Genomic DNA, 26,657 nt, shown 5'->3' with positions numbered 1-26,657 from the left:
CACGCAGTTGTTGACTTGGACGATTACATAGAGTGAATTCCCTGTTTTGGTTATAGCTCGTTGTGACTGTTTTCCAGCGTTCGTGTGCTAATACTATAATTTCCCATGGCACGTGAAGGCGTCACGAGGGATCTAACCTTAGCTCAAACGGAAACCAGCTCAGAGAAAGGGTAGAGAAGACAAGATGGCGGAGTGAGTGGGTTGCGTTTCGTACGGACGGTTGCGACCCATAAAGTTAGCCGAAAACGCTCATAACAGGATTGACCAAACAACGATACCATCGGAAGTGTAAAAAAGTCAGCTTTGCCGTTCTGGACGAAGGCGGTCTGGACAGTTTTTCCGCGGCGGTCCTTCCGACAGCGTTAGCTTGATGCTAACATTATCTGCTGCTTCGAGGTAGCAGTGGTTGTTAAAGGCCCTAAGCTTCTTCGGATTTAGTTTTGGATGTATAAACTTTGATATTCTCGTTTCTCGGGGGATTTTATTTTAACTGAAACCCGTGTGTCCTGTAATCTAGTAAAAGAAAAAGCGAGGAATCCACTGAAGAAAATTATCGAAAATTTGGTTCTGGTGTCGACAATATTTTTTTTCTTTTTTTTTTTTTTGGAGTCGCAAGCTAGTCCATAATTACCCCCATCAAGACCCAACTGGACGCACAGGACCGCTTGTGTTCTGTTGACAGTCGTGCTACACTGCCTCTCGGAAATTCATAAAGTTAATCAGGTGGAGATTGTCATTTTTGGTGAATACTATGGCGAGTAGCAGTGGCTCTAAAGCCGAATTCATAGTCGGTGGAAAATACAAGCTCGTCAGAAAAATAGGATCGGGATCTTTCGGCGACATATACCTGGCCATCAACATCACAAATGGAGAGGTAATTAAATGTTTTTTAACGTCTTCATCTGCCCGTGTGATATATAGAGGGAACTTATCGGTGCCTGTGTGTGAGACAAATTCCAACAAAGCACCATTAGTTAGCAAATAGGCAGCTGTTGTGTTGCTAACGTTAAACCGGACGATAATTAGCATTCAAGCTAAAATATGTGCCGGAGGGGAGGCAGGAGGGGGGGTTGAGGTTGTTGTGAAGTGGCGCAGGTACAGTTTTAAACTGATTAAAGATTATATTTTTTTCTATTTTGTGTAAATTTTAGGAGGTAGCTGTAAAACTGGAATCACAGAAAGCCAGACATCCACAGTTGCTATACGAAAGCAAGCTGTACAAAATCCTACAAGGTGGCGTCGGGATCCCACATATCAGGTAAGTGGACATATGTTCTCACCCCGCGCTAATACATTTATAAATATTGTGTTTTTTAGGGGGGGAGGTAAAGACGTTTATCGCTGACTGTAAAGTGTCAGCAAACTTGATGGCATTAGGGGCCTTGCTGCTAATCAGCCTCTCGGGTGCTACTCTCCACGGTGCGGTTTATATTTCCCGTTTAAAACATCCGTCGTCTTCTGCCCCCCCCCCCCGTATATATATTTTTTTTTTTAAAAAGTGTTCCGTCGTTGCTCTGTTTACACCCCAGTTGCGCAACTATTTCCCTAATAAACGTCTGTGAGCGTGTGGAAAAGCAACTGTGTCGCTAGAAATGGCCGCCCCTCTTTTGTTGTGCTAGCTCCCAACATGTCTTCCCTCTCCGCCGATAGAAAATGGCGGCGGAGGAGCACAGAGGCGAAAACAAGGCGCACGGTAGACGTCTTCACCGCGTGATTGCAGCCCTGACACGGCCCTGTCTTACTCTACGGCGTTAGCAGAATTCTTATAATAATAAAAAGACTGTTTTTGAGGTAATTGATAACCGGGAAGTGACGCTAGATAGAGCAAGTTTAACGTTGACGCGATGGGAATCATGTCCCAGTAACGCCACTATTTATGGGGCGTTCATGGCGTTCAGTTTCACCTCTATGTTGATTATATTACATCGGGGTAATAGTACACAAATACCCAGCAATCAAACTTAATCAAGCTACTTCCATACTGTACTAGGGGGGGTGTTAATTATAAGTTAATTGCTGTCAATGATTTTTTTTTCGAGTAGAAATACATGAACCAGTAACGCAGAAGATGAGTGACTGCAGTGCAACTGTCAAAAATGTGTTGTTGACTTAATGTGGAATCTCTTAAGTAGGAATACTTGTTGCTGAAAAGATTGAGTTCAAGGTGTGGTAGGTGACTGATACATACATGTACGCACAGCTCCTTCTCGAGTCATACTCCTCAACTTTTGTTGAACATCGTCACGTTCCCTTTTGCGGTTTTACTATTCAGATTCCACTTTTCCTTCTCCTTTCTGTCTCTTATGTGAGGTTAAAACAGGCCCCCCCCCCTTAAAACTGACAACTATTTTGACAGTTGTTTGTGATGCCAAAGCTATGTCCTGCTTTTTATTTTAATTACTTTAGGGCCGCAACCGCTCGTTGGCATCATTGGCGACTGCAGAAATACCTTGATTTGTGTGGAATAGGTTGATGCGTTGCAGTGTTTAAAGTAAATTCATTAGGCGGGCACCCAGACACTTGAAATAGAGAGAGAGAGAAAGACGCTTGTTAATAATTTTATTCTGCAGAGGGCAGGGAGTAATACGGCCGGTAAATCAAAACTGCCAAAATCCCAGAGGAAGAAAGAGAAGAAGAAGAAGTTGCGTGCTTATTAAAATGGAGGCCGCCCTCCACTGAGTATTTGGACTATTACAGTAAATTTGGTTTGATTGTTATTGTTGGTGGTGGTGGTGGTCAGAACTTGGGAGTCGACGTCTCGTCCTTATCAGTTGTTTTGGAGGAAAGAAGACGTCAACAGAGACTTGAGTAGATGCCGATCATGACGCCGTGGTAATCGCTAGCGTGGCAGCGCTGCTCTCCAGTGCGTTTACAAGTTGGAAGCAGTTGGTTTCTGCGCACACAGACCCCCGTTAAAATTAAATGGACTTAAGTTCCATTAACGTTTCACTCTAATTAGGTGTAAGCAACCTTTTAGCAGTAGTTATCATCACAGCGTGAAGTTTCTGGGTTCAGACCGGCTGGACAGCGGGGGATCTTTCTAGGAGTTGACATGTTCTTCCTGTGTCTGCTGTGTTTCCTTTCACGTAGGCATGTTGGGTTAATGGGCTATCCTCAGGTTGGCTTTAGGTGTACATATGATTGTGAATGGTTATTCTCTACAGGATAGCATAACTCATTGAATTTAAATCATATTGTCTCTACTGCATTTTGGTGTCGTTTTATAGGTGCATTGTGTCTGGTCGTCTTCCGTCTGTGCTGGAGTTTGACACATTCTTTTGGGGTTTACATGACGGTATTCAATCATTTGTAATGTCGAACGGTCTATGCATGCTATTGTTGTCAGAGACAGCTGAGTTTTCTGAGTTATCCTGGTTATAAATGTACCAGGATGCATTGCGTTCGAGTACATTTTTAGGGCCGAGTTTTAGAAAACGGTTTTCCGATGTGAAAGATTTGATTCGTGTCGATTCATCCCATGTCCTGTTGGTCTTGGTTGTCTCCAGCACGCCTTTCTCCCAAGTGATGAGTAAAAAAATGTTGTTTTCTTGCGGTTAACGTCAACATTCAAGGACCAACATCCACCGTTTGTTCTTGACACCTTCGTCTCGAGACAATCCCCACTCGCCAAGTGTCATCTTGTGAGGCTAATGCAGTTTGCAACCTTTGGCTTTCTTCTGTTGGATTGCTTCTTCCTCTATTTTCATGGCTCAAATTGTTGTTTCTCTGGCTGAGATTTTTATTATTTTTTTTCCCTGTAGGGAATGTAGTTTGTTTTCAGTACAAACAAGATTTTCAGTGGCGTTGGAAATCAAAGCGGAAAGGGGGGGTTAGTTCTCACAAGAACCAATGGCGTCACAGGTTCCCAGAATAACAACATACTTTGAAGCCGAACAGAAAAACAAAAGTATGTTAACAGATAATGCTGTTGTTCACTGTATAATCCTTATTCTGATATCGAGAACACCAGCACTGCTGTGTTGGGGATGCAGCAAGTCATATAAACGTAGGAAATGTGAGAAACTGTTAATTCAGCCTCTGAAAAGACATTTAATCATTAATAATCTGGAGACAGAAGGCTATATTGCAAGACACTTCTAAAAAAATCTTGCTACCGTTTCATCCAAACTCTGACACACATTATGATTGAGTCAGTAGGTTACGAAACGCACACCTCTGCGTGAGGGATATAATTTGTATAAACATTACAAAGGTGTTCTATGCACTTAAGCAATGAGTAGTCTATGTGGTATGAGGCTGGCCAGACAACACGTCTGTTAGTATTTTCATATTGCTGTGTCATTAATGCGTGTCGCGGTTTTTTTTTTTGTTTGTTCAAGCCATTGGATTGATTGTATCGTCACTTGTTTGCCCGTCTGACAGCTTTCAACAGAGGGCTCATGTTACACCGACGCTACCTGCGAGACGACATTAACTTAGTTTCTGTTGGTATGAACGGGACAGGAGCTCAACCTGCCCTTTCATAAATGTGGATCTAAGCTTTAATTCAGTTGATGTGTCCCTCTTCTTTTATGCCCAACCCTTTTGTACGGTGATTGGTTGTCAGATGGCTGAGTGATATTGAATGAATGAATCAGACGGCACTCCCTTACTTACAGCGTGAATCCATTTTCAGCGTCAGTAAATCATTTACAGTTTCCTGGGCTTATAAAGTTGTAGAATTATTATTTTTGGTGATATTTGTTCTACCTGAGCAGCTGTTCTCACCAACAGGACGAGCTAATCGCTGCATCCTGATGAATATAAAACCCTTGAAACTCAAGTGTGCTGTAAAGACATTGGTCTTAGACAGGTCTGAGCTAAGTCATGTCAGCGTTCCCACTTCCTTCCACCTTTGTGTGTGTTTTTGTTTTACATTATGGATCTATCGTCCTCATAGGATATCAGCGGCGGATAATAAAAAAAGAAAAGCCGCATTGTTTTGTCCTGTTTTCTGTCTTTTAAGCTTTCTTCTCTTAATGTAATAAAAGCACGGTCTGTTCATTGAATGCTTGTACTCGTAATACTAGCTTCATGTGGCAACTGAGTCTTGTCAGAACCTGTCCGACCTGCTGGTCCTGTTGCCTCGCCTCTCTCCTCTCTACAACCAGCCTGGCTTTTTTTTTTTTTTTTTTTTATCCGGTCACACCCTATCGTTTCAGTATTTTCCTCATTCTTGCAGTTTTTCTTACAGTGACTAAAGCTTGTGGTGCAATAAACAGAACTAAACCTAAATGTATATTAGAAAAAAAACTGTTTAATACACCTGTAAAATAGTTTTAGTGACCATTACTGCTGCACCCCTGAGAGTTTTCTACGTTTCTTCATAAAAGGGACTCAAAACATTAGTCACAAAAAGTTCTGAAAGTAGATAAAAAGAACCCAATCAGACAAATGAAACAGAAAGAAAATGTAATCAGTTCTACATATCTGACTACCTCTGTGCAGCAAGTTTGATGTTTCCCCTTGAACATGGAAAGTGGCCGTTTTTTTAGCTCACTCAGAGTTTCGTGTTTCACCGTTAACGTGAACAATTACCATAACAAACATTAGCACTTCTAAAGAATTGAGCCAATCTACGTACATCAGAGTGTGTCAGTTTACTTTTTAAGACCTGACCCTAACTAAGAAAACATTTGACTCAACAAGATTATCAGAGGCGTCGACACAAAAAAAAACTTTGCACAGGTTCCAGGTTCTGGCTGGAATTAATCAATCAGTTTTTATCTTGCATTGTAACATCGTATGTACAAATGTTTACTTTCATTTGTGATTGAGGTTGTTTAGCGCAATCTCTAATTATAGAAGAAGTGGTTTTGGTAATACTTAAGAGTTTTGAAATCTGGTCTAGACAAGTTTAACCCTGAAGTCTACAAGACATTTAGTGACGGTATGTATAAAAAAATGTAGGAATGGCACGTAATATTCAGTATCGTATATTCATTAAAAAGGTATTTGACATGGTTGAGTGGCATTGTCTCTTCTTGTCTGGGTTTAGCTTCAGGTCCATGTTTATATAATGGGTCGAGCTTGTATAGCATCTCCGGTAGACACAAAGAACTGACCTCTTTCATATAATACAGTCTACTAGACAGGGCCGTACGCTTTTTCTACAGCTGTTTACATTGGCAGTCAATTGTTTGGCAGTTTCTGTATGTCTCGTATTTAGACGATGTATTACCCTACAGTCCCCGCTATAACTTTGGTTGTTAGTTTAATCTGGAAGAATATCATGATTTAAGACTTAAATCGTTTAAAATACGTTGGAGTCAGTGCCACAAAAGCATATGCAGAGTTGTAAGTGGAACAATACAAGGTTTGCAGAGATTGTTCCATACTCCAAAATCCATATGGTCACCTAGAATTGTTTTCCAAATAGTATTGAAGGAGTTCCCAGAGGTTTTGAGCACTTGTTGACTGCTTTGCTTTCTCTCCGAGCTCCAAATATGGAATTAATCGAATTAATTCCATATATAGCCCACTCCTACCTGCCAGCTTCAACAGCTTTCAGAAGTCTTATGTTGGGAAAAGCATCCTAATTGCTCCATCTATGTAAATCTATCAGTAAAACAAACACCTTGACAAAAATGTTTGCCTTTGTAGACTAAATCCAGTCAGTTTGATATGTGTCGTTGGTGTGTAGTTGGTTCAGAGAATGTGCTGTGACTGACTGAGCTTATCTTACTGTGTCATCAGATGGTACGGCCAGGAGAAGGATTACAACGTCCTAGTCATGGATCTGCTTGGACCGAGTCTGGAGGATCTGTTTAACTTCTGCTCTCGCCGCTTCACCATGAAAACGGTCCTCATGCTGGCAGACCAGGTAAATAACTCATACACCAAACTACACCAAACTTTAAAGATGATGGGTCGCCGGGATAGCTCAGTGGGTAGAGCTGGCGACCCATGTGCCGAGGCTGCGTCCTTGCTGCAGCAGCCCAGGTTCGAGTCCGACCTGTGGCTCTTTGCTGCGTGTCATCCCCTCTCTCTCTCTGCCCCCCTTTCCTGTCTACCTTCAGCTATCCCTATCATAAAGGCAACAAAAGCCCCAAAAACATATTTAAAAAAAAAAAAAAAAAAAAAAAAAAAAAAAAACTTTAAAGATGATGGACATGTACAGCTAAATAAAAGTATTAGGGCGCTCTGCCTCCAAACAAGAAGGCCCTGGTTTCGTTCTGAAAGCTTTTGCCCGTGTGGACGAAGCATGATCTGTGCTAGAGTTTCATGTTGCACCTAAAGCTTGATTTATATGCCCGCAACCAGTTTACACAGTGCCTACATCATAGGCGGTTACGCCGGGGGAAGCACTCATACGTGTGCGCTAGTCTAACGACATTGTTCTGTAATTACGGCGCTAAAAAACTAGCCGGTGACTAGCGAGCTGTGCTGAGTTTCACTCTGTACTTGACACTTGCATTTGCGCCTTAATACTTAATACTGCTCTACCTCTACCAGTTGCAAAGAAATGTTGGATTACACACTGCACGTTTTTTTTTTTAAAGCATTATTGATTCAGAAATTTGTAAATGCAAACCACCGATTGCTGACTTTTTCCCCACAGAGCTAACATTGGAGTGGTGTTTTAGCTAGGTAGTTAATTACTTTAATTCACTATAATCTTCCAAAACAAAAGTTTAACTTAAAACGGATCCCTCAGATCCTTGAAGTCGGTTAGCACAGTTTACAGCTCAACTTTTGTAGGTTTCAAACACACTACACTTTAGTGTTTTGGTTTGGCCCAAGTTCCTTCCACTGGTGGGACAAATGACTTATACAGCAGCCAGCCAAAGCCTTTGGATTCACTTTTGAAGTCTTCTTTTTCCGTGTGAACAAGGAAATGCATCACAGACCAGCCACAGATGTTGTGGTCTGCGTCACCATGATGTTTAGTGACATTTCAGGGGATGTGCTTGATGGCTTATGCCATGGTGTGTGCACAGAGTCCATAGCTATGCAATACCTATTGGTGTAGAAGCGACTTGTGACTAGAAACCAAATTTAAACATCCCTCCGACAGTCCAAAGACTAGGTCTGCTGAATAGGCCTTTTAACAGTTGACCATTTGGCTTGTCACAGCAAGAAAACACAAGTGCAACTAACATTTTGAAGACAGATCCAACATTTTTGGACACTGACACAAATTTATGGCGTGCCGTTTTGTGTCAGCTGTCCATTGTCTTTGTTCCCTTGAAATAGAGAGGGTTACACCTCAATTAGCTTTAATTCCTACACCCTAGCTCGTATTTTGATCTCAATACCCTTGAATTAATCTGCACTTTAAGCCCATTTCATTAAATAACTTTAACTTGAATTATGTTCTGGTATGTTCCACATCTATTGTTAAGGTAGAGAAGTAAGAGCATGATAAACAACTTAGTGAGATATGTAACCATGATTGCTTTTTCGTCTTCAGATGATCAGCAGAATTGAGTATGTACACACAAAGAACTTCATCCACAGAGACATCAAACCAGACAACTTTCTCATGGGAATCGGCCGTCACTGTAACAAGGTAAGATCTGTCCAAGTCCCGTGTATATACTGTGAGTATGACTTAATGAATGACTGTCCAGAAATGTTGGAAAACAGCTGTATGCTACGGTAGCCATGATAACAGTCCTGCTGTATAGCTGCCTTACAAATGTAGTGTTTTTGTAATGCTGATCTTTAGAGTAATAGTTTTTGCTTGCTTTCTGTTTCTGGAAACAAAATCTCGGCATTAGGGCAAAAACAAAAAGCAACTAAATAGATTGATGGGTTTCACCTCTCTTCTGAAAAGCTAGTTGTTGCTGGCAGGAGTTTGAAAGCCTGTTGAGTATTTATCACTGACAGAAACATGGACAACAGAAGCCATGAAAAGGGTTTCTGAACAAACGGCAAAAATGTAAATCAATTAACCATCAATATATATATTATCAGGGTATTTATTATTGCTGTAGTAATAATAATAATAATAAGATAGAAGATAAAAGATGGATAGAAGTAGAGCAGTCTTTAAAAAGTTGCAAAACTAAGTAGATGCCTATGGAATAACATGTGCCTGTTCATTATAACATGTCATATAGGCAATATAACGCCTCAAATATCTTACTAGGTTCACTAAGTAGCACGGCCAACTCTAACTACCTCTACAGAGGATGTATAAATTTAATCTATTTGTGGAAACCTGTGTGCATCGTGAACGTACTCTGCTTTTGATATATACAACTGTACAGGATAGCATTTAAGTACAAACTCCAACTACGTACTATATTGACATTATTTTTTTATATTTACAACTAAATACAAGACAACTGTAATTTTCCCACAATGCAGAAATTTGCAGTGTTGCAGCAGCATATAGTTTTAAGGAGAGATGGAAAATTAAATTCAGCTTTAAAATGAACATTTCATTCTTCTGAAAGTAAAGAAAGAAGCTAGTATGGTGGCAGTAATATGAGGCAACAGGCCAGTTATTGTATTCTACATCTGCAATAAATGTGTATGTTCCGTTTGCCTCACCCCTCTCTCTGCTCAGTCACCTTGTTTGGCTACTCCAAGAGGGTAAAGTAACTGAAACATGTAGTGCCCCAACCAGCTAAAACAAAACAAGCAAAGGTTGTTGGAAAAGTAAACATGTGCAACCACGAGAAGTCATTCATCTGCAAAAGGAGCAGATGTCTAAAGCTGGATAACTATGATAAGAATCAAACCTTGAGTTGTTTGTCTGTCACTTAACAAGGCACTTCTTTGTAATTTCTTTTAAACAAAACATTGTGACCTAAGTCAAAACAACTACCGAAATGGTATGTAATAACTGATATATATATTTCCAGCAGTACATATATTTACTTTGATGCTTTGTTTTAAAGCATTAATGCAACAATCCTTTTATTTGGGGTATAAATGTGAGTCCTTGCCTGCTGCAGAGTAACTATAGTCAATAGTTTTCATATGTGTTCGTTCATTATTACGCATGAAAACAAATTGTATATGTTTGTATGGTCCAGTAGACATGTGGCAAACTTTCAGTCGTATAGTGTGATAATAACTAATATCAATTGGGATGAAAAACAAATTACCTGCTGCTTTTCTTACGCTACTTTGCACCGAGGATGGCATCCATTAGTGTTACACAATTTCAGTCAACTTAGTTTTTTTTATTTATTTTTTTAACCTCAGTTTAGAAATATGGCATGACGCTAATCCCATAATATGGCAATACAGATTTGGGGAGTGGTGGAGACATGCAAATTGGCAAAAAACAAAACAAAAAGCAAATCTATGATGGCAGAACTTTGTCTGGTCACTTTGTGGTTTGAACCATAGTAATGATGAACTGGAACAAACTCAATAGGGTTCTATCCCTAAGGGGGTTCAACCCTAACTGGGTCGGCAGACAGCGACGATTGAGCCCTCACTTTTTTTTTTTTTTTTTGCATGTCACACATGCACAGCAATTTTATACCACTCACCTGATTATATATTGTATTAAGTCTAAAGGTTGTCCACAGTTAAGGGTGTGACCTCTTTGACTGAAAAAGTGGGTGCTGTCACAGGTTGCCATAATGGCAACAGGCAAGGCCTCTGTGCTTGAAAAACCCTCTTCAGGAAATGTGGCAGGTTTTTTTTTTTTTGATGGGTTTGTCTCATCTTTATATACAACCCACAACACTGACACATGGATGTGTTCATGCGTGAACTCTTACCAAGCAGAGAAAATTGGGCCAGACTGGATAATGTACTTTTCGAGCTGCTGCTCTCCTTGGCAGCCTCACAGCCCTTTTTGCTGGAGCTTCATTCCTCTCTGTGAAGGGAGGGACTGGGTGGGTGGGCTCATGCTCTCTCTCTCTCTCTCTCTCTCTCTCTGTCCCGTTCTCCCACTGGAAGTGAGTGGGTCTCTGTGACTGGACAGAAAGGCGAAGAAGGGTTATGCTTTTACACCATCAGCCTCCACCATTCACTCGCAAGAATGGAGCTATGATATCAATCCATCAGTTGGAGGCACTGTTTTCTTTCTCCATATTATCCAGAAATTGTGAGACCCATTCTTGCTTTGTGTGTTTGAACATGCCTATTGTGCAATATCCTTTTGCATGCTAATGATTAATCAGCTGCAGAATGCATTCTGTTTCCCCCTCCTGCTGTGGCACAGGAAAGGTGGACGGATCATCTACCTTGAACCGCATTTCCCAGGGTTTGTAATGGATCTGTCGCATAGTGATTCCTTATATAAATGCTGCAGTAGTCATGCACAGGTGTGATGGCAGAGATGCCGTGTTTAACTGGGTTAAAACTTATTTTACCTCACTGATGGGCTTTGACTGGGAGTGACATGTAAAAATGTATTTGTTTGGCAGACAAATTTGCATATGGCTGATGATAATTGATTGTATTGACATTCAGATTGTGTAAGGGGAGGGGCTTAACATTTATGAGGCTACCAATGCTCAGGGAAAAGACACCTCTAACATGTTGTATACATTACCAGTCAGGTTGGACACACCTTCTCATTCAAAGTAAGTTTGCTTTGATGACAGCTTTACACATTCTAAGCAATCACCTTCTCAATCTTCTCTGTTAACTTCATGAGGTCGTTTGCCTATAATGCTTTTCTCCAGTATTCTTGAAAGGCTTCTCAAGGGCAAAGACCTTTAACCTTCAGTCTGCAGTCACTCTGGGGTCCTACTCATCGTGATTCTGGAGGCCAGATCATCTGACCCAGCACCTCCCATCACTCTCCTTCTTGGTCTAATAGCCTTTCCATAGCTGAGACGTCTGTTTGCGGTTCTTGTCCTGTAGGAAAAACAAATTATGGTGCAAACCAGATGGGGTGGCATGTCGCTCTAGAATGCTGTGGTAGCCATGCCTATAAAGTGTGTGCTTATAAATTTTGAATAAATCACCAACAGTTCCACCTTCAGATTACCCATACACTCCAAAAATGCTAAAAGTAGCCCATATGCATTTGTGACAGTTACGCTTAAACATATAATCAACCTCAAAATACACTCAACATGTCGTATTAGACTCTCAAATGAAAAGCCTTGTATCACATCATACGAAACGGCAGCAGCAGCATTGGCACATTCAGAATTTCTTCTGAAATGTTCTAGTTAAGTGTCATCAACAATGTCGAGTGCGGCACGAGTATAGAGACGAGATTGTTGTCTGAAGCAGTGAGGACGTTGTATGTAACTGTTTTCCATTCCTATTTTAATGGTCACTTGACGGATTAGCAACAGTTTTTCAGGATTTTAGAAATAAAAGAAGGAAGATTGGATATTGGTGTGTAGTTGCCTGGGACACACGGGTACAGAGTAGTTTGCTTGGTTACAGCAACCTTAAAACACCCGAGCATGTATGCTGTTACGATAAATTAATCTGGTTTGATAAAGAATTAATAGAGCGTTAATTCATGTTTATTAAAAACAAAAAAAGATCCTTGATGTTTTTTGTTTTCTTTTAGATGCAATGATTATTGAAGTAAGCTCAGAGATAAGGGTGCTCCAATCAGTCGACCACCAATCGTTATTGTTCAGTATTCCACCAAAATAATTTAAAGGCTTATTAGAAAAGCCGATCAGATGATGGAAAAATTTCCTGGCGCCCACCCAAAATGAACTTGAGCTCCAGTTTCGCTGACCACTGAGCCAGAGCAGCCAAATGGAGCGGAGAGAAAGTAGCATGAACTGTCTACTTGCATGATATATATGCAACTATTATCAGAACCCAATTAAACAAATGAAACACATATTATAAACTTGAGTATTTATCTATTCAGGAAAATAATCATTTGTACAAATCTGCCAGTTGCAAATTTAATTTATTTATCGGGTGAGACCCCCTTGCAATTACAGCAACTAGTTTCTGATAACTTCTGATCAATCGTCTACAGCAAGTTGGAGGTGTTTTAACCCATTCCTCAGACAAGACCACTTCAATTTTTAGATGTTGGTGGGTTTCCTCACATGAACTTCCACAACATTTCTGGATTCAGGTCAGGACTTTGACTTGGCCTTTCCAAAACATTCATTTTGTTCTTCTTAAACCATTCTTCTATAGTAGGACTTGTTGTCTTCCTTACATGACCCAGTTTCTCTTGAGATTCAGCTCACAGACAGATGTCCTGACATTTTCTTTTAGAATTCTCTGGTATTATTCAGAGTTCATTGGTCCACCAATGATGGCAAACTGCCCTTGCCCAGATGCAGAAAGGTGCTCAGAAAGCTCCTTTGTCCGTGCCATCATACACTTCCTCAAAAGTGTTGTAAAGATCAGACTGTGACAAATCACATCTGAACAGATTTGGCCTTGATATTAATTTGTTATCCTAAAGATGCTAGCTTTGGCACCTCACAGACATGTAATTTCAAGGTGCCCCCCTACTATAATGGTAAGGGAAACACTGTTATGTGTGTGTGTTTGTGTGTTTGTGATCAGCATCAGCCAATAGCCCTTCCCATGGTCAGCTGTTGATGATTGGCTGCAAAATTGCCGATCAGAGCATCCCAACTGAGAGAAATCATTTGGAGAGAAGTGATCTAAATATAGATTCAGCTTCAATCCAATACTGTGAAATAAAGGAATGGATGGCTTAACAGAGACACCACTCATTGACAGCCTGGCTACATTAATGAAAAGAAACCTGAGTTGTATTTTTTGTATTTAAACTATCTTTACAGGCTAGCTAAACTTCCTGTACAGCATTTGTGTTGTCCCTCTCAAGTGCATGTTTGCAAATTGTAACAATGAGCTAGCCTCTTCTGATTCATGATGTATAATAACAATAACTTAGAGTTCACTCAGGACACTTTGTAGAACAGAGAGCCAGATACTCCATATTGATGCATAATTATGGCTAAAGTGACAGGGGAAAACTCCCTTTTCACAGGAAGGAACCTTAGGCAAAACCAAGCTCTAAATGGCTCGAGGCTGGCCTAGTAGGAATATAAAACAGACGGACCACAAACATGAAGTCAAGAGAGAAGTAGTGGCATACGGCACTATGAAGAGTGAAAGGTTCTCAGTCCATCATGGGTCCATTAGAGCATTGCTAAGGGAAGGTTCAGGGTCACTTTATAAAAAGGGAAAGTGTTAGGACCTTTAAAAGCTGAGGGTATCTGCCGTCCACCCTAAGAGCTGTTTCCACCAAAGCCTGCCTCCCATTCTACTTGGAGATGCTCCGTCTACTGAGTTAATATGGTACTAGGCTTTAAGAGGTAAGGCTACCAGGCAAGCATTGATGAAGTTTAAAGTGTTGGTTCTGGGAAAGAACATTGTGGCATCCATTACTAACTTTAATCTATGCGGATGAATCATTCACATGAACCAAGTGGAATCTGGTAAATAAGTTTTAAAGCGCCTTATTTCCATTCCTTTAATCCAGTCACACGTTCCAGTTTCTAGTCGTACAATATTGTGATCTTTGTTGTTGAATACATCTCTTAAGATGTAGTGTGTCTCAAGACAAGTTTGTTGTCTGAGGCCTTGTCAAAAGCACTGGTAACTTTCACCAGTGCCGTGTTTGTGCTTTCGTGTCAAATCGTGACTGAAATACCATTCCTGCTTGAATGGTCACATGCTTGATTTGTAAAAGAATTTATTTATTATTTCTCGTCCACGTTTAATTGTGCAGTTAAAGTATTGGTGTTAACTTTTAGATTCTCTAACAGCTCCACTTCTGGTGATTTTGTGAAGTATATCATTTAAGTGGTCTGGGATCAGACACATTTTGGGGTTTTCAGTGAAGCATGTAAGCAACTCCACCTACACCCCCCCAGTCTGAGTTGTCATGCTTTTGGATGTCTTATAAACTTGGCCATATTTCTAGACATGAGAGTTCCAAATAGATCTCCTAATCAGTTTTCCAATTTTCTGTAAAAGCCACACAAAATATAAAATTGATTCTTTACCATTTCCTGTCCCAATCCGCTCTTTTCCCCCAGGTCTTTTCTGAGCTACAGCGTTACCCGTCTCCACTGGGTCATATTGCCCCTGTCACACAGGTTATTGTAGTGACACCTCCCAAATTTTAGAGGCACTTTTGGCTTCTTCTATATACAAGGTTGATCTTTTCATGATTGTTCTGACAGAAAAAAACAAAAAAACAATCCCAGTTATAGCGTTTCTTCTAGACTGATCGTCAGAACAATTATTTGTACATGATTTGTACCATGAATATTTGAATTAGAATTCTTTGCCTGTGTAGGTCCACTCTTGGATGTACAGTAGTCGGTAACTATCCAAGCTGCACAGGAAAAGTGAGAAAACCGTCTGGGTGCAAACAGAAGTGTCTGTTGTACTCATGTTAAGTGTGACTGAAGGTGGATAGAGGCTGTGTAATTTTGACCCCTGCCCCTCTACTGTCTGCCCTAGTGTTTAGACTCGTCAGTGGGGAAGAGGAAAAGAAGCTTGGCTGTTAGCTCTTCTCAGGACCCATCTTTCTCAGGATTAAACCAGGTGTGACCTTTACCACAACACCAGCTGCCTCACCACAGCAGTTGTTGCTTTACAATCATATCTAACTACTCTGGTTTAAAATTAGTTAGACCACTAGCACCCATCTTGCACTTGCATCATAGTACATTGGAACAGCAATGGAAGGCCAAAAATGATCTGCACACAACTGGCATATATATACAAATCTCCTCTTATGTTATTGTTTTGGCCGTTTTAATCCACTGGCATCAATGGACCTACCTAAAGCAGTTATATGTTCCCCACCCCCCAGAGTTTTGCTTTGCTTTTTCAGTGGCACTGGGTTGTAATGTTTGCATGAGAGGTGCTAATTCTGAAATGATTTATGTCCACTCATAATGAGTTATAACAGGAAATGGAAAACTCTCATACGTCTGAATTTAACAGAATATCTAGACATGTAGGCCTTCTGGTTTCCACTTGATTGACTAGGTAACGAGAGAGAAGTGCTCGAAGAAAAAGAATATTTTCTAACAAATATTTTGACCTAAAGTCTCAAACAAAAGTAACTTGGCAATAAAAATGTTTTGTGAACAAAAGCTATTCATGGAGTGGAAAAAATAATGAGGTGCTGGGTGCCACTAACTTCGACTCCTTGGTGATAATTGAACACATTGGAAACCCAAAACCGACCAGAGTAGAGACGCAATGAGCCATACTATTTTAACTGCATTACCACAAAAACCGCAGATCCAAATACTGGATTTCTGGAGAAAAAGCGGACAACTCAAATATAATTGGAACCTGGGACACATTCTTCCCACAAATTAGCCGCTAGGTCAGCCTTCATCCGAGTAAGTAGAATGCTTTGAGATGCTAATGTTGCGTACAGCATGTTCTGCCTAACCAAACTCACCATCACTGCCAATAATCAGACGTTCTGTCATTTCCAAACAAGCTGTAGAACAATCCGTCAATGAGAAGATGGCTTAATGAACACCGGTTGATATAGGTGATAATAAGGGTTAACAGACGGAATAATGCATAACCCAACGTATCTTTATTTGACATTAAATATACCTTAATTTCTTACCTTCACTTTCTTTTCATGTAAGAACGCTACCGACTATCTTGATCCCACAGCGAGCACAGTTTTGGTTGCTTCATATAATTTGCTGAGGGTTCAGAGTAGGGCTTCAACAACTTGTCGTCGCATTTGAATCGGTGTCGCAGTGTTTACCAAACAAAAGGGAAAAGCCTAACCCCAAAAGTGAGAGGCCCAAATGCTTTAAAAATATTTTTTTAAAATAGGGTTCTGGCCATTTTTACAGCCATTGTCTCAAAATGACCAGAACCCCCAAAGGAAGTGGTTGCACACTAAACACAAACTGCTTGCGACTGTGGCTGAGCCACTGAATATATGGACTATTGCAGGGAATCTAGTCTTATGGTTGGTTGGTGGTCAGAGCCTGGAAGGCGTCATTGTGTCCTCAGCAGTTGTTTTTGAGAAAGGATGAGACTCCTTAAGGCTGAACGATGTAAATTTCAATCAGCGTTACGCATTAAGTAGGTGTAAGCAACCTTTAGTGTTGCATCACAGCATGGAGGTTCTTGGTTCTAAGCTGCTGGCCGGCTGGGTTCTTTCTTTGTGGAGTTTACCTGTTCCCCCTGTGTCTGTTGTGTTTCCTCTTGCATAGACATGAATGTTAGGTTAACGCGAGTATGAATGGTGACCATCTATGTGATGATACACATGCATTTCCATTTGCAGTCAGCACAAGTCATTGAAGTTAAATCATAATCAGTGTAAGACAGATCTAAACTCAATAAATCTGAACTTTTGTTGATTAGAATCATTTAGTAAAGCTTAGTTTGAAATGGGCTCTTCATTCAGAGATATTGTGTTGAAATATGTCATCATCATCATGTTTGAATAAATCATATTAGTAATAATTCTGTAATATTTACTAGTTAACCAGATTATTAATCGACTACTCAGAAAATAGTTGGTACATTCATTGAAAAAAATAATTGATATCAATTGATAGAAACTTGTTTATTGCAGCTGTAGTTCAGATATTAACAGTTTGTTCCAGGGAAGAGCTTAGCAAATAAGAAGTTGACCTTTTTGTCACTGTCATTTGTTTGGTAGGTGGTGGGTGGATGTGGGAGTTGCATAGGTCAGGGTTCAGATTGTGATTGTTGGTGTGTTTTATAACCTTTTCACCCCATTTAAAAAAAAAAAAAAAAGTATGCTCAAATTGATTAAGAGTAGCCTGTATAGGTTGTAATATTTCATCAAAAGTGGATTTTAATTATTATGAACGTTAAGACAAGAAAGCAAATCGCACAATAATCACAAGGCTACGACCAAGCGTAACGCAACCTTTTCCGCGTTTTGACCATGGCTAAACACACTAGTAGGCATGTCCCGTATGCCAGACGATTTGGCTGGTTGTTGGTGGGCAGCTGAAAACCTTTAACGTATCGAAAATTAAAACAATTGCTTCTAGTCGTAGGTTTCCTGCAGACCTTAAGCCTTACACACAAGCATTTTGCTCGCAGCCCATGCAGCAGAGGTTCCAGATGCTGCTTCGCCAGTCAGTAGGGTTGCGGATCAAAATAACTCGCCCCTTCATAGGAAGTAGGCAGCTTGAATAACCCTGTAATTTTGTTAGCTCCTGTTACTCTGAAACAATGATCATATGGACGTACATCTGGTCCCCAAATCGGAAGCAGATGCATATGATTTTTTTGGCCTTCAAGGGAATTATGTAGCCTAGTTGTCTGATGGTTGTTTAGATAAACTGTTAAGAGGCATTCATGATGTAGTTTGGGTGGGTTTCTAGTGTATTTTTGGTCTGGTTGTGTGTGAAATGAATTAGTGTTGAAGGTGTGTCACTGTTGGAGAGTCAAACTAAAGGACTAACTAATGAACAACACGGTAGCTGTTTAACTGGACAGACCACCCAAGCGAGCAACGTCAAAGATTATTCTGGGGAATGTTGACTGGTCATCAGTTTGTTGTAAATGAACAATAATTACCGTAATATGTTTTACAGCATCTTAAAGTGTATTTACACATTAAAAGAACACAGTATTTCGTATTGGACAATAATAAAATGGAAGTTTTACCGTGGCATGAAAGTAGTGTTGCTTCATTGAAGCTGTGAGAGGTTAAACATTGTTTCCCATTTCATATAGTATATAATTCATATAGTATTTGTTGATAATGACACTTTATCCATATTCATATTGGTTCTGTCATCAGGATATATTCATACTTTTGTGTTTTACAGCAGGACCCTACCAATTAAGCATCCTTAAAATGAAGAAAATGTGTTAGTAGTTTTGTAATTTTTGTGTTTTTATTATCACTGTATTACGTCTTTGACTCATAACCACCTTGTTCTATTTCTCTCTCTGTCAGTTGTTCCTTATTGACTTTGGTTTGGCGAAGAAGTACCGAGACAACCGAACACGACAGCACATCCCCTACCGAGAAGACAAGAACCTGACTGGCACAGCGCGCTATGCCTCCATCAACGCACACCTGGGTATTGAACAGAGGTCTGTGCACACTTGAAATCTATTATCAGGGAAAATAATTTAAACTTTTCATCAGAAATATCTCTTGAAATTGTGCAAATAATTGAAATACGTCTAATAATTTGAAGAAGAAAAAAAATTTGCTTAACAATTAACAAGTTGTCGTTGTCTACAGTCGCCGTGATGACATGGAATCACTAGGCTACGTGCTCATGTACTTCAACAGAACCAGTCTACCATGGCAGGGATTAAAGGTATGAGAGTATAACTGACTTAGGCCCCGTTCAGACCTCGCCTTAACATCGGTCCTGGAGAATCCGATCACAAGTGACCAGCTTAAAGTACAGGTGTGAACCCACCCAACAACAGCCAACACTGGGGATGCATTTGGCCACATTCATTGGGTAGTGTGAACGCACAAAGTGTCCTGAGGCGCATTAAAGACCACCTACTCAGCAGAAGTGCACCCGTGTCAGCGGAGTTTTGGTTCATTTATTCATTCATTTATTTACCTTTATTGCCAGAGATTATGATGCGTATGGAAGCTTCAAGAGAGTCATAACCTTTGGACAGGTCTTACTAACGTCAGGGAGATCATTGAATAAGGGTGTGTGCCCAAGTCATCACGTACCACAAAAAAACAGACCCGTGAGTGGCTCTGAAACAGGAGTAGAGATCCATAAGGTAGATGTTAAAATATTATACTCCGCCCCAAATGGCATGTGGAGACCCATTTTAACGACAGGTGTGAACTCTGATACTAAACGCTGGCCACTTGTGATCGGATTTCCCAGGTAGGATGATAATGCACGGTCTGAGCGAGGCCTAAGAAACTAAATAAGTGAAGACTCATTTTTTTCCCCCATATATTGCTGTTGAAAGTTGATTTTATTATTATTATTTTTTTTATTTGTTGGACCCATTCTGCATGCATTAATGCTAAAAACTGTCATGCATACACATTACCAAACATAATTTATGCCACCAGGTACGAGTGATACAGTCAGCTACTACAACTACAGCTGTTGAACTGGTGTGTCAGCATGGTTGTTATGCCTTTAGCAAAATAATGCAGATACCACCAGACTTAAATTTTTTCACTGGAAACACTATGGTCCATTTAACTGAAAAAAATGTAGGACCACAATTATGCTGCAAAAGCCAGAGTTTTTAAACATGGTGGTCAAGTGGCCGTATGAGACTCCTAACATTATTTATGAATTCGTTCTTCTTTTGATTAGGCTGCTACAAAGAAGCAGAAGTATGAGAAGATCTCAGAAAAGAAGATGTCCACCCCTGTTGAGGTCCTGTGTAAGGTAAAGAGAGAAAAATAAATAAACACATGTAGAGTGGTCTTAGACCGTCATCTGCCTCCGTATCCACATGACTTATCTTAATGCAATTTTCCCAGGGTTTCCCAGCAGAATTTGCCATGTATCTGAACTACTGCCGTGGCTTGCGCTTTGAGGAAGCTCCAGACTACATGTATCTGCGCCAACTGTTTCGCATCCTCTTCAGGTAAACACATATACAGTGGTCCCTCGTTAATCGCGGGAGTTACGTTCTAAAAAATAACCCGCGATAGGCGAAATCCGCAAAGTAGTCAGCTTTATTTTTTTTACAATGATTATAAATGTTTTAAGGTTGCAAAACCCCCTCACTACACACTTTATACACTTTTCTCAGGCAGGCATTAACATTTTCTCACATTTCTCTCTTGTTTAAACACTCAAAGTTCAAACCTTCATAGAAAAATAAGTACAGTATTATTTTTATTACTATATATATATATATTACGTTTTGTCGACATTCTGGGTTTTGTCGGGGAGAAAACTTGCAAACATACCGCACTTCAGTCACACTGCCAGCGATCAAAGATACTGTATATGTAAATTTGGCAAGCTGAACGCATTCTGTACTGTACAAGAGACACCGTACGGAGGAGATTGATTGACAATGGTCTACAGCCCCTTAGCCAATCAGGACGCAGAAAACAATGGACTAAAAAAAAAAAAAAGCATGCAAAATTGCACTACAAAAAACCGCGAAACTGCGAGGCCGCGAAAGGTGAACCGCGTTATAGCAAGGGACAACTGTATACACGTAAAGAAAACAAATCCCACCGTTGCTCAGGGTTTGTCCGAGACAACTTAGGATAAAGTTAACTGTTAGTTTAACTGTTCATACGTGTTTTCCGTGGGTGCATATATGAATGCATAACCAAAGCACGCTTTAAGCATAGACTCATTTCCATCTGGTCACCATATATGTCCAATGTGAGCCCCCATAAATAGGGAACTAAAACTGAGTCTGCCCTTTAACCATAACTTGAATCTATTTTAATACACAACTACATTAACAGAAAGAAAATGACTGTCTCAACACACCGTATACGGACCAAACTGCATGTAAATGATTATTTTGCTGATGATAAATATATATATATTGTTGTTTCTTTAGGACTCTGAATCACCAGTACGACTACACATTTGACTGGACCATGCTGAAACAGAAAGCAGCTCAGCAAGGAACATCTTCCGGGGGCCAGGGCCAGCAGGCACAAACCCCGACAGGCAAGCAAACTGACAAACCCAAGCCTAACATGAAAGGTTAGTAGCAAACAGCCAAGTGACGTTTTTTAGACACCAATTGCCCATACTCATTCACTATCGTATTTAAGACTATTAGATATTGTTTTATTCCTAAACCCATACCCCAGTGCCCCTTTAAAAAAAAAAAGAGAGAGAGAGAATAAGAACACCAAATTTGAAATCCAAAGCATAAAGGCTCATTATTCCTGCTGGAAGGATGAAGCCAAACAGCATTGCACATCTGAGGAGGCACCAGAAAGTAACAGAAAATCCAAAATCAAATTTAAAAAAAAAAAACAATTGGTCAGTCTTGCTGAAGCAAAGACGTCCTTGGGGAATTTGACTACTAACTTTACAACCATGCTCTTCTATCCCTTTGTTGGAGGCACAGCAGACTTTCTCTGCTGTGACTGTTTCAATACTGACTAACTAGCTCTGATCATATACCTCTGACTTTTCCCAAGTCTTTATTAACATTCCCTCTCTAAACTGTATAATGTTGACAATTATTATCTGATCAGCTGCAAAATTAAAAGGCACAAAGGGCGGTACCTGTAAAAGGGGATGGGGTGTATTGGACAGTAAGTGAGCAGTCAGTTCTTGGATGTGTTGAAAGCAGGAATAATGGGTGAGCGTGAGGGTCTGAGCCGCTTTGACTGGGCTAAATTATCACGGCGAGAACATGTACGACACGGCGGGCCTTGTGACGTGTTCCCGCCGTGCAGGGGTTGTTCGTACCAAAACTGGTACAAGTGAGGATGACCTATGAACCACTGTCACTGTGCATGAGGAATGCTGGCTTCCTGAAGAAGAACAATTGTTGCGACAACATTGGCATCGAAACTGGTTTGAAACCTGCTGTGAATGAGCTTGTATTTATATAGCGCTCTTCCACCTGTTTGAACGCTTTACAGTCATCGTGCGTCTACCCATTCATTCGCACTGGCGCATACACACATTTTTGTATGGCTATCTTTGTGAGGACATTCCCATATTCCATATTCATGCATTCCTTAGCCCTTAACCTAACCATCTCAACCAAAGTCTTTAATACAAACCATAACCTAATCAAGTCTTAACCCTCAATCAGCCTTGTAAAGAAGATGTCCACACATGTCCTCACTACGATGGTGTAAAAACTAGTCCTCAGAACGATAGCTGTACAAGAGCACACCCCAGCCGCAGGGCGAAAGACCAGAAGCAGCTTCAGTTTTCTTGCTCAAGAACACTTCAGCATGTGAAGTGGGTCACCATAACTCAATCCAGTCGAGCAACTTGGGAAAGTGGTGAGACGGGGAGACTCGCTGACTAACGCTCAGGGCAGTTAGTCAGCGAGGTGTGACTGCCTTAGCTGAGTGCGTGTTCAATATCCAGTATCATCAGACGTCAATAACTGTGTGGCCTAGAGGTTAGAGAATCACATTTGGGCCTGTACGGTCATGGTTCAAACCCTTGCCACGCCCCAACTCTACTGGTTTGCCTTTTAAGAAGCACACACACACCCAACAAGCTCAGCTGCCTTTGTTTTAGCTTTGTCTTTTTATGCACAGTAGTTGTGTACTGAGCAGAGGAATATCATACTGGGGGGAGGGGATATAGAGTTAATGATGGGCTATAGTGGAATATGAACTGGAATGCAGTCCACAGGAAGAAATTAATCCATAGATGGTGAAGTAGAGTAGAGGATAAGTGCCCATTGCATCATGGGAAGTCCCCCAGCAGCAGGAGGAGCAGCCTTGATTCTGTTAAAACACAAGTAGACTGTTAGCTATCCATTAGAAGGAATGAAGTGGAGCCAGGGAGAAGAGCTAGATCTGGCTGCCAACTCCCCCTTCGGCTTCGGCTCTGCACCCCCATTCTGCCCCATTTCTATGAGGGAGGAGAGAAGGAATGAAAAGGGGAAAGACTGAACACAGGAGATGTGTTGAAACCAGGTCACCGGTACCACAGATTATCAGTTGTTTACTGTTGACGTCATCAGGCGTTTCCTGTCATCGATTAGCGCTTCCTTGACGATGCAAGTTGCGTTCGAAAAGGAATGTTTTGAGCTTAACCTGTAAAATAAAGAGCATGTGTCTGTCTCCTGAACTATAGTTTTATATTCTCTTTGGGATTTTATAGAGATGCAATGAAGGAAAAACGTGGAGCAGCTGGCAGCTATTTGGATAACCTGATAATAAGGAGCTGCAGTACCCGAGCCTAGAAGTACCAAATGCATGTTTTCTTAGCTTGGAGACAGAATGTCCTTAGTTTTGACAATATTGTGCAGGTGAATGAAGATAATCCTGATGAAATATAACTCACAGTAATACTGGAGGCCAAAGTAATGCCATCTACAGTAGCTGTTTTATTACACAGCCAAATACAGTGACTACAAGTAGTTAGAAATCATCCAAGCTTTTATCCTAAAGCAACAAGATGGTTCTTTAAATTTTAATAAAAGGAAAAAGAAAATTGTTTTTGCTCAGTAGTCACCGAGGACTAAGGCTTAACAACAACAACAGCCTAGTTTAATATGGTGGTGTTAAGTAATGGGAAAGTGTCTTGGATTTAGTTAAGATAGGGTCTTAAGGATGTCCTGAATGTAATGTTGTCATTACTACTAAGGACTAGATGGTTCAACAGAGCTATGGCTTTACAGCATCTTCTCCTAAATTAATTAAATGCCACTTTTATTTTTTATTTTTCATCTTTTGTGCTTATACCAGGGAGATAGCCTCCTCTTATGATCACCTTTTTCTAGACGGGCAACTGCGTTCAGAGTTTAGCTTCTGACGGGAGATGCTGACTCTACGTTTTAAAGTGAAACTGAGTAAATAGTAAATAAATGTGTGGCGCCATTTTGGGATCGACAGCAACCAGTGTAAATGCTTGAAAGGAGAATTTAAATCCTGGACAGCTTGGGGGGTTTTATACGCAGGATTTGACGGGTTGCCAGTTGCATTTCTGTCTAAATGCAGTCCTAAAAAGGTTTATATTGGCTAATATTGATGATCCTGTATGAAAGTACAGGACATTGTGCTCAACTGTAAAATGCTCAGTTCTGCACCAAATACAGCCATAAGGGGCCAAGAGTATAGAAATAAACACGGACCTGATGACATCCAGTAAAGGGAAGTAGATATACATCAATGTATCATGCGAGTTCCCCAGCAGCCTAGGCCTCTAGCAGCATATTTAAGGTATAGTTCAACGTCAACAGTTTCTCTTTTGTGACTAGTGTCTGCTCCAGTAACAGCCACGTCCTGAGTTGATGTGTGTCCGTCCACCTTTAACGTTCAACACCTTGAGGAGATTTCTTTCCAAGTTTGCACAGACATTGGTTTGGACTCGAGTTAAGAACTGATAAAATGTTATTGAGCTAAACGTAAAGCTCATTGTGACTTCTCAACCAACCCAACCGTACCTACGAAGTACCGAGTACGAGTCTGCGCTCCTGACTTCACGACTACTTGTTAGTCCACCATAAGCTCTTCCTGTGTATATAGAGGGAGCCAGATTTACTGGGACAGGGATTAGGAGACTAATAAGGGTAATTTAAAGATGGATACAGAGAAATATAGAGCAATCCTGAAAGATACTGCCAAGAAAATACAGAAAAAAACCTTGAAAGTCTCGGAGTGTCCCAGCCAGAGTACATACTTTAAGACAAGGGAGTATTTGAGGAGAGCTCTGACAGGTACCAACGCATCCCATCCAACCTGGTTGAGCTTGTACAATTCTGCCTAGAAAAACGGGAGGAAAAAAAAGAAAAAGAAAGCTTGTAGGGTTTTTCCCAAAAACAAAGTACTTGTCATCATTGCTACCAAAGGTTACAGTACCAATCTTAAAGCCATGGTACCTGGGTATGTCCTGTGTCACCACTTCTGCTCTTCTAGCGTAACATTGCTGCTTCCTCTTTGCTATTAACCCACGCTGCTTTCAGAAAATGTCTTGCTGGTGTGGCTGCTTCTTCCTCTCTGGGCATTCGTTTAACGCTGGTAATTGTGTCGCCTGTGTTTCCCGTGTGTGTCCGTAGGTTTTTGAGTAGTCTGTGCCCCCCGAGCAGAGCTGCCGAAGCGTTGGCGACCAGGACCAACCCATCTCTCTTCCTGGACAAGCGACGAACAGAAAGTCTGTGTCCTTCCTTCCATCATAACTATCAATGTAATGGAAATGTATAGATTCACACACACCTTTGTCTGGTGTGTTATCTATATATTCATATGTGTATATATAATAAAACTCTCCACTCCGAAAAATGTTTTTTTTTAAGGATGTGGAAGCTGTAGCCCCCTGCCCTTACCCCAGACACAAACCCTCCCCCCTCCACCTCCCCCTACACATCCATCTCTGTCTCTGTCCTTTTCAGTGCTGACTTTCTGTAAAGCTTCTTAGGAAACTGAAGTTACGAATAGTCAGCTGTCCTTCTTCTATTTTCCTCTCCCAATGGATACATCTCAAGGCATTTCTTCCCCTCCCTCCCTCCTTAATTAATTCACTCCCTCTTTTTACCAAGCAGATATTAAAACAAGTAAACCTAATACCTGTTTTCCTTTTTTTTTTTTTTTTTTTTTTTTGTTTCGTTTCTGAAGTAATTGAATGATGCAACATTGGGTGTTATTTACTAAAAATCAAAAATGTTGGAATTACTATTTTATTTTATTTTATTTTTTTCTCGTTTTCTTTTTGTTTTCCTATGGTGATATGGAGTTTGCCTGTTGACAATATAAGCAGCTGATGCCAACAGTCAGTGGTAGAATGATATTCTGGCTCTCTTCCTCTCTCTAGAGCTCTGAATTATTAAATCTGTTGTAAAACCTATGGTCTTCTCCAAAAAAATGCCAATAAAAACATCACATAAACCAGGCCTCCTAAGTATTATTATTATTATTATTATTATTAACCAATGCCAAGCATCAATGGTGAATTATTTCTGTGTTAATAACCGTCTCTCCATCTTCACAAATTAATTCTTCTTTAATCTGCCACCTTCACAGAAACGGTTACACATTATACAGTTTGGTCTGCTTTTACTGTTCGTCTTGTTGTGTTTGAAGTGTGCTGCATCATGGGACAACACGTCGTTTTTCCTAAGGATCCGTCTAAAAATTGAATTAAATCACCACTGATTGATTA

The 26,657-nt window shown here is 40.5% G+C and overlaps 1 protein-coding gene across 4 annotated transcripts; it reads left to right on the top strand.

The window, feature by feature from the left end:
* Positions 1–151: 151 nt before the first annotated feature.
* Positions 152–26,389, top strand: csnk1a1 (casein kinase 1, alpha 1; the record flags this gene model as incomplete). 4 transcript variants are annotated; one of them, XM_084550429.1, is made up of 11 exons in its annotated part: positions 152–874; positions 1,152–1,258; positions 6,697–6,823; positions 8,414–8,512; positions 15,358–15,441; positions 18,830–18,969; positions 19,124–19,202; positions 20,190–20,264; positions 20,360–20,466; positions 21,409–21,521; positions 25,558–26,389. In XM_084550429.1, the coding sequence occupies exons 1-11, from the start codon at positions 752–754 to the stop codon at positions 25,563–25,565; spliced, it is 1,062 nt and encodes a 353-aa protein (XP_084406555.1). In that variant the 5' UTR covers positions 152–751. The 4 variants fall into 4 exon arrangements, with proteins under 4 accessions (XP_084406555.1, XP_084406553.1, XP_084406554.1 ...); XM_084550427.1 differs by having other exon boundaries at positions 21,409–21,557; XM_084550428.1 differs by lacking the exon at positions 25,558–26,389 and having other exon boundaries at positions 21,409–21,562.
* Between the last annotated feature and the right edge of the window lie 268 nt (positions 26,390–26,657).

This window comes from Chelon labrosus, assembly GCF_963514085.1.
Source record: "Chelon labrosus genome assembly, chromosome: 8".
Lineage (NCBI taxonomy): Eukaryota > Metazoa > Chordata > Actinopteri > Mugiliformes > Mugilidae > Chelon > Chelon labrosus.
This window is presented reverse-complemented; position numbering and strand designations above follow the sequence as displayed.